We start from the raw sequence: 9717 nt of genomic DNA on the forward strand, positions 1-9717 counted from the left end.
ATATCATTCATAATTAACGGTCATAAAGATTCATATGGCTTCTGAATAAAAGTTCTACTGGAGTGCAGAATGTATCCTTGATATGAATTACTATGTGACATATTCAAATTGTCTGATAATTGTTTTCTAAGGATTTCAAAAATTAGTGGTACCATTTGTGTGGGTTGACACTGTAAAAGAATTTTGTTAGCACTGTGATTCCTTAAACAGCATTCTTAGCCTATGTCTAAAGTTATAACTTTATACATATTGAACATTGGGAGGTGAACTTCAACTTCAGAGCTTTAGTGCAGATCATTACTATCTGGTGATCAGCCAATATGTGGTATCCTCATTGCATAGCTGTGCAGTTGGCAGTTGTTAACATGAAATGTATTGCATGCAAAAATTCTCTTATTACCTTTCTTAAGTGTCTCCTGCTACCAACTCCTTTCTTGTCTTTTGTATGTTCTTTGATGAAAGTCATATTGGAAAATAGATTAACAATTATTGCTAAGTGAATCTATTTCTTGAACATGATATTCATATTTCAGTAGTTCGTGTGTTTGTCAACATGACTTTCCTTTGGATAAAAAGAAATCAGTAAGGTACATATAGTTACTCTGAACAGCACAGGTCTGGAGCTTGAATAACAGGTAAAAAGTAGTCACTATTTGATCTGTCACAGACACTGAGCTTTTCGTGAACATATCAAGGATGGGAGAAGAAGTCAACTGGTCCTAATAAATGAAACATCCTGGAATGAACCTGAAATGATTTAGGAAATGATGGGAAATCAGAATGTCTGTTTGAGAATAGATATTTTCTGGTAACTGATTTAGGTGTATGTGGATGTCTTTGAAATCCATCTTGTACATGAAGTTTAGGCAAATAGGTTGGTAAGGAAGAGGTTTCACGACGCATCTCATTAACTATTTTTCACACATTGTAAAAGTAGCAGATATTATAAGGTGGTGTACCAAAGGCTGACAAGTGTTACTAGGAAAGACTGGAGACACTGTTTTCTCTTTAATCGAAATGCATTCACAATTGGAAATGGTTTCACATATTTGTTTGTGCTGTTCAGTTAGTGGTATGTTGCACAAATACTGAAAACTAGAAGCAATGGACTTGGCAGAAGTATATGTGCACATTCAAGGGGAAAACTCTCCTGATAAATATAGAATGGATAGCCGAGGGGAAGAAAAATAACTTTTTTAACATTTTTTGGCTTCTTTAACATACCATTACTATTTGTCTGCCTGCATGCAACTTTACACTATCATTTGCAGAGTACAATATCTTACATGGATTTCTTGTTTTACGTACTTCTGAAATAATTCTTCTCAATATGCCAGAAGTAATGAACTTTGTTCTAGTTTTCCTACAAACATGAAAAACACACAATCATTAAAGGAATAGCACCAAAGCTTCCACTGAAACTATGTAATTACAAATTATTCTATGTGGGTCTTAGTAATTCTGTAAGATGCTTATTGAAGCAAGCTAATGAGAAATAAGAAGGAAATAAATGTCCTGTGGAAAGGATATGCAACTGACAAACTTCATACTAGTCATGAAAATTAAATCACTTAAGGTTATGGGAAGCGAGAGAAGAATTTACTAGTTATTTTTAATTGCAACACTGTTTTGTATTACTAAACCACAGATCCATATGTGTAGATTTCTAGATGTCATCAGAACACTGTTTCAAATGGGTACCTATAAATTTTGTGATTAAAACCTAACTGCCTTTAGCAGGAAATTGTGTTAAGTAAGTATATTCTACCATATTAGTAATAGAGCCACTATTTTTTATTCATTTAATATTTCAGGTGAGACAGCAATGCTGATATACTTCTATGGCCCTGTCTCATGTGTGATGGTTGTGAACTTGTTGCTGTTCATTTTAACTGCTGTAAATACTACAGTTAAAAGTGAAAACCATGGTGATGGTACTCAAACAGGTACTATCAAGCTCAAAAAGAGGAGACAAAGAGAAAGGTGAGTCATTTCATATGAGTGATACAGTTGTTGAGGACACTGATAACGATACATGAAATGTTTGATGACTGACTGATATTTTCCATTGCTGTGTGCTAGGTAATTCTGAAAGAGGATGGGTCTATAATTCTGTTTAAATCTATATGATGGTAAATTTAAATCATAACTCAGCTGCCAGACTGAACCCTGAGATCTGAAAATTTAGTTTTGCAATGAAACATAGTCCAGTTCATTAGATAACAGATTGTACCATGAAATAATACACACCTAACAATCAGAACTCTCTTACACTGTGTTGATTATTTTTATAGTTTTTATACTAATTGACTTTACACTTTGAAGTTCTTCCATACCCATATGTATTTTATAGTAACTAACATGAAGTTGTCAGAACTGTTACCAATAAACTACACATACCAAGCTATAACTTCCATCAAGTGACCTCATGTAACATTGCATTATTTTACCACCTAGAGTAAAAATACAAAATAACACTATGCATGCAAACAAGAGAATGCTAGTTAACAAGAATGCTTTGACTTAGTCACACAGTTAGAACAGACAATGCAAGCCTTCATTATTGCAACAAGGACTGCAGTGTTGCGTAATACTTCTTTGAATTCTTTCCATAAATTATTGAACCTGAGTACTGACCAGTAGAATTTTTTGTTGACATGTTCCATGGATCAATTTGTCAATAGGTTTAAAATGAAGATATATTTTCTCAGTAAAATCATTGTACAAGCTGATCTACATCTACATCTACATTGATACTCCGCAAGCCACCCAATGGTGTGTGGCGGAGGGCACTTTATGTGCCACTGTCATTACCTCCCTTTCCTGTTCCAGTCGCGTATGGTTCGCGGGAAGAACGACTGTCTGAAAGCCTCCGTGCGCGCTCTAATCTCTCTAATTTTACATTCGTGATCTCCTCGGGAGGTATAAGTAGGGGGAAGCAATATATTCGATACCTCATCCAGAAACGCACCCTCTCGAAACCTGGCGAGCAAGCTACACCGCGATGCAGAGCGCCTCTCTTGCAGAGTCTGCCACTTGAGTTTATTAAACATCTCCGTAACGCTATCACGGTTACCAAATAACCCTGTGACGAAACGCGCCGCTCTTCTTTGGATCTTCTCTATCTCCTCCGTCAGACCGATCTGGTACGGATCCCACACTGATGAGCAATACTCAAGTATAGGTCGAACGAGTGTTTTGTAAGCCACCTCCTTTGTTGATGGACTACATTTTCTAAGCACTCTCCCAATGAATCTCAACCTGGTACCCGCCTTACCAACAATTAATTTTATATGATCATTCCACTTCAAATCGTTCCGCACGCATACTCCCAGATATTTTACAGAAGTAACTGCTACCAATGTTTGTTCCGCTATCATATAATCATACAATAAAGGATCCTTCTTTCTATGTATTCGCAATACATTACATTTGTCTATGTTAAGGGTCAGTTGCCACTCCCTGCACCAAGTGCCTATCCGCTGCAGATTTTCCTGCATTTCGCTACAATTTTCTAATGCTGCAACTTCTCTGTATACTACAGCATCATCCGCGAAAAGCCGCATGGAACTTCCGACACTATCTACTAGGTCATTTATATATATTGTGAAAAGCAATGGTCCCATAACACTCCCCTGTGGCATGCCACATTATTGGAGTTTTGCTTTAATTTAATCTACAATAAAATTTAATAAATGTAAGACAACCACATAACACAATATCAAAAGTGCTTGGTGAAATATACATAATTTTAGGTGTAAAGATAACAACTCATTGAAGTGTGAAGGTATTGAGTCATCCATAGGCACATAAACAAGAATGATCACTCTGTTAACTTACAGACAGACCTGCATGAGTGAATATGAGGTTATGGAGCTGGGTGAGATGGACCTGGGAAGGAAGCTAATAGGGGCTGAGCACAGAATAATTATGAGATTGCAAAATGTTTCACAAAGACAACTCCCATCTACATAATTAACTGAAACAGGTGTCATAGGGAAGGATACAAATGGCACGGACTGTGAAGCAGAAATTGAAACTGAGCATGTCACACTGTAACAGCGTTTTCTGCCTCTGGATGGTCAACTCTGCTCTTGGTTACAGTTTGATACTGACCATTAATTCTGGTAGACACCTGTTTGGTGGTCATGCCCACATAAAATACTGTGCAGAAATTACAGTATAGCTAGTATATGATTTGACTTCTTTAGCAAGTGGCCCTGTCTCTGACATGATAGGATAAGCCTTTGACAGAAATCTGGGTGGGTGTATGGGACAGATCTTGCATCTACATCTTCCACAGAAACAAGGAGTTATGTATAGGTTTGGCATGAGGATGGAGTAGGTAATTCATAAATGAGATGGGTTGCAGGCTACTATTTTGGGAGTGGTGTGAAATATTGTGGATAGGATGTCCTTAATTTCTCAGAATGATGATAAGTAGTCAAAGCCTTGACAAAGAATATGGTTCAGTTGTTCCCATCCAGGATGATGTTGGGTGATAAAGGGTTGCTCCTCTGCAGTTAATTTCAGAATTAGGTTGGAGGATTAGGGGCATCCATGGATATGGAACAAGAAGTTTGACTGTGAAAGCTATCAAATTTCTTAGCCTTGTTTATGTGCCTATTGCTAACTCAGCTCCTCCTTTTTTGATTTTTTATCTTCTATTTGTTTTGTTATCTTCTCTACTTAAATTATTTATGCATATATCTATTATCTGCCCAGGAATTAATCTATTGCAGAAGTTGTCAAGCAGAAATGATTCAGTTCGTTTTTAAAACTGTTTTCATTGTCTTCTATCACTTTTAACAGACATAATAGGTGGATAAATACTGTGCAGATTAACTTGTGGAAAATGGAGATCATTATTGTTCCCATTACTGTATTTATGAGTGCTACTACTATTTTTAATTATGGTTGGTTCTTCACAACAAATATTATGAAAGAGTAAATGGACTGTGAGGATGTTGTTAATGTGTCAAATTTTTGTAAACTTTTTATAAACAATTGCCTAAATGAAATTCAGTAGCATTCTGTGTACTACATGTTACTCCAGCAGCATAGTTCTGTATAATGGACAGATTGTTTTTATGTGTAGAATAGCCTCAGAAAATGTCTTCAAATAGAGCATACACTGATCAACTCATATGTTTGAGATCTCTATTGTGTTATTCTCAATTCATGTTGAGATCAATATGCACATCCAGAAGTTCTGAACATTCAATTTTAGACATTTCCTTTCCCCTGGGATTTATTATTATTGATGGTGATTTATCCTGGCTTATACAGAATTGAATGTATCATGTTTTTATAAGTTAAGTGGTAGGCCATTTAATGAGAACCATTCAGCATTTTTTAAATATTTAATTTATTGTTTATTTTGTGTCAGTCAGAGGTGACATTTGAAACAGATGAATTCATTTATGGGTAAAGAGTAATGTAAGAAAGACTGCTAAGCAAAGTATTAATAACATAGTTTTTATTTTAAGCTTTTTTAATAACATATCCTCAATTAAAATTAGGTGGAAGCAAATGCTTTGCAAACCTACAATAGGCCTCATTGTAGCAGTTACCACAATCTAATACAATGGCCTTGTGTTAGCTAATTCTCATTTTGAGCACAAAAATATTACTGTAGGAAATTGATCATGCTATACAGTTGCACTTACTCAAACCTTGTTAAGTTTAACTTATATACCTAAATAAATAGTTTCATACGTTAAAGTAATTGGCTTGCAAGCAGATGACATACACATTGCTGCAACCATTTCCACATAGTATTCATAATTTGCACCAAATGTTCTTGTAGGTAGATTTCAAAACAATTTCATCAGTAAATTGGTTGTATTATCCCCACTGCCAACATAGCCTATGCATCTACGTGTGGATCTCAATCACTAGAAATCTATGTATAAATCAGAGACAAGCCAGTAAATTAAATGGAGTACTATTATTTTTATTTATAACAGTAGAAAGTAACCAGAGGCAAAGGTCTGTCTATTCACAGTCTGTTAAGTAACCTGTGTGGTTACTAGTAATGCTTTATTGTGACTGCTTTTTTCCCATGAGTTCCTCTCTGTATGACCAGTCACCCTTTTTATACCTAAAAATATTTTATTGGTTGCATTGTAAAAACATTAATACTTCCATTATCAGCATTTATTTCTCCAACAGGTTGTTAATGTTTAGCAAAATATTCATCTTGATGGGTCTAACTTGGGTAACTGACATTTTGTCATGGATTTTTGGTGGACAGCACAAGTATTATTGGATTGTGACTGACACAATAAATATTTTGCGTCCCGCTTTCATTTTCTATATCTTCTGCTGCAATCGAAGAATTCTGGAGATGCTGGCAGCTCACCTGCCATGTACCTCTGGCTGTTCTTCAAACCACACTAGCTCCAGTACAGAATCAGGTATGTTACTCTATTATAGAGTATATGTCATTTATTAACTGCTTCAAGGAAATTCATACTATACTATATCACAGTTATTGTAGTTTAGTGATTCTCAGATAAAGTAAATTTATGCAATTTATTTTCTACAGTGTGTGTGTTTGCTTGAGATTGATAGTAGGACAGAATCTATGAGAACTGCTAAAATATTTCAGATGGTTCTGAATACTAATATACTAGAAATCTGCTACAAGTTTTAAGATTTGTCCGTGTAGAAATTTGTTCATTTTGTTCAAGAAAATGAAACAATGAAGCAGGCTAGTCCTTCAAAATGCGTAACAATAAGTAATTTTAAATAATTAAGTGTCTTTAAAGAAAGGGAGGGAACAGATGTACTTACAATCAAATATAAATTGACAAAACATCAGTTCACCAGCCAAGATGGATACAGAACCAGACATATTTGTCACCTCATGGAAATTGTGGCCTCTTCATCTCACAAAAGAGAAGCAGAAGAGGTGGAAAAACCAAACTGCACTTGCATAAGGCAAGAGATTCACTTCAGACACAACAAAACAAAATCAGAGAGAAATGAATAACATGCATATGGTAGCTATGAACTTGGTGACTGTCCCACCACATAGGTGATCTGGATTTTGGGATTGTGGCTGCTTTCTCTTTTCACATTTTTCCATTCTTATATATTTTGGAGTTTAATTTGTTGTGTTTTCTTTTGCAATAATTTTAAGTCTACTGACAATTTGTTTCCTTTCTTCCCTTGCAGTAAACGCAAAAAAAGGCAAAATTCATGGGATTGTGGACCCAGAGGAATATGGATTGGGTCAAATATGAGACATGACTACTCTAAATTGAGTAGAGGTTGTTATATATTTAAGTCTTTCAAAATCTGCATTAATAAGCAGGAAATCATGAGAGCATATTATGAAAATTTTCATTGACACTAAATAAATAAAACAGAATAAAACATTTAATTATGCTCTGAAATAACTCTCCTGTGACATTGTGCTATTATGTCTACATCTACATATACATGACTACTCGGCAAAACACACTTAAGTGCCTGGGAGAGGGTTCATCGAACTACCTTCACAATAATTCTCCGTTATTTCATTGTTGAACAGTGTACAGAAAAAATGAACACCTACATCTGTCTGTGTGGGCTCTGAGTTCCCTTATTTTATTATGATGATCATGCTCTCTATTTAGGTCAACATCAACAAAATATTTTTGCATTCAGAGGAGAATGTTGGTGATTGAAATTTTGTGAGCAGATACTGCCGCAGTGAGAAACAGCTTTGTTATAATGATGTCCACCCCAATTCTGTATCATGTCTGTGACACTCTCTCTCTCCTATTTCTGGATAACACAAAATGTGCTATCTTTCCTTGAATTTTCTAGATGTACTCCATTAATCCTGTCTGGTAAGGATCACACACTGCACAGCAGTATTCCTAAAGAGTACAGACAAGCATAGTGTAGGCAATATTGAGTTATTCTAACATTTTTCTGCATATATACATTGGAAATGTCCTTCATGAAGAAATTTGTAATTAGCATGAAAAAAGTCCAGACATTGACAGTTGGCATATGGGACAATTAGTTAGTTATTATTCCTACAAACACAGAAAAATACCAAAAAGACATGAAACTACACAACAAATTACTATTAGTATAAAATCCATTACAAATGGAAAATATTTCAGAAATAAATAAAAGCATACCTACAGTAACAGTCCTACTCAATTACTGAATATTTGGATGATAAGTAACAGTGTGTATGTATGTTCTAAGTTGTAAACTATTTAATAGAATGTGTAATAGTAAATTATAATCTTAGTATTATGTTGTCAATATTATATAATAAACTGAACTGTAAATGATTTAATGGAGAGATAACAAGTAAATAAACTTTAATTTACAGCCAAAGATAAAAATTTATTAATAGCAGTTTACTGTTCAACAGGATGCAGCCTGAATGTTTACAGAGTGTGTTCTAATAATGACAGTCATAGCCCAACAGTACAATATAGAGCACTCACTGGTAGAGAAATTTCACATGGAGACCATCATCCATGAAAAGCCTCAGCAACGATAACAAGAAATCTACAAGGCCAATAATAAAATAAGAAACACTTGAGCAGAACTTGAAAATCTGAAATCAAACAATATTCAGCTTTCCATTCTGTTACTGGAATATGACTTTCTGACTAAGAAATTTGGATAAAATAACTGGTAGTAGGATGAACAATGAAAAAATTATACCGAAGTACAAATTAGGGTTATTAATGAAATATGTAAATTAAAGATCTGATGCTGTTACAAGTTGAGGAAAATGGAGATTTAGGACATCCATGGAAGTTTAAAATTGTGGAACACCATAACTCATGGTTAAAGTTTTACTTTATGCATGGAGTTGCCTAAGTGTGTATCATGCACTAACTTAAAATTCAGTTTTGACTACCTCTCTGTTAGAGTTTTAAATGTGCTAGCAAACTCACCAATGTGTACCCTACATCAAACTACTAAATATGCAATTGCTTCTCCCAGTTGTTCGCAACTAAATTTGTTTAGATATAATTGATGACTAAGCAAATAACCGTGTGAATGTGATTGTAATTTGTCGTATGCTACATTTGTTTGTGTATGAGTGTGATCTGTTGCTTTCATAGATTGCCTATAAGTAGCATCTTTAGGTGTGATCTCATTCCTCAAAGCAGATGAGTGGAATTGGACACTAGAATTTGTCCACAAAGACAGGGTGCTCTGCTGTACACAGTACACAGTGCTGTGAAATGTGTAACATCCTTCATTTAACATTTTCTTAAGCACAACAATAGGACCACACACTAACAATGAAAAAGACTTCCATACTTTCATGCATCCTCCATACTTCATGTTGGAATGCCAGATGATGGGATGTAACTTTCACCAGGCATTTGCCAAACCTGAATTCTTCCATTGGATTCATTACTACATATCACTCATTTGCAATCAACACTGTGTAGCAGTGTTGATCTATACACAACTTCAAATGTCCCTTAACACTGACTACAGAAATGTCTGGCCTATAAGGAACTGCTTGATGATCATACCCCTTTCTTTTTCAACTCCCTTCACACAGTCATTGTGCTAGCTGGACTGGTTGGTAGCACTTTGGGGCTTGAAAGTGGTTCCTGAGTTCATATGACTTTTTACAATCACTCTCCTACACAGTAACAGATTGTCCCTGTCAATCAATATATGAGGTTTGGCTGCTCTTGGCTCTAGGTGTTCCTTTGCATTTCACTTCACAATCAC

General features: G+C 35.2%; 1 protein-coding gene across 1 annotated transcript in view; it reads left to right on the forward strand.

Moving 5' to 3' along the window:
- Window positions 1-8272, forward strand: part of LOC126419353 (probable G-protein coupled receptor Mth-like 4) — a 212834-nt gene extending 204562 nt beyond the window's left edge. The window contains exons 9-11 of the mRNA XM_050086539.1: window positions 1815-1983; window positions 6175-6419; window positions 7183-8272. Coding sequence (XP_049942496.1) covers window positions 1815-1983; window positions 6175-6419; window positions 7183-7250 — 482 coding nt within the window. The 3' untranslated portion in view covers window positions 7251-8272. The remainder of the gene's footprint in view (window positions 1-1814; window positions 1984-6174; window positions 6420-7182) is intronic.
- The last annotated feature ends 1445 nt before the right edge of the window (window positions 8273-9717 follow it).

Source organism: Schistocerca serialis, chromosome 9, assembly GCF_023864345.2.
Source record: "Schistocerca serialis cubense isolate TAMUIC-IGC-003099 chromosome 9, iqSchSeri2.2, whole genome shotgun sequence".
NCBI lineage: Eukaryota > Metazoa > Arthropoda > Insecta > Orthoptera > Acrididae > Schistocerca > Schistocerca serialis.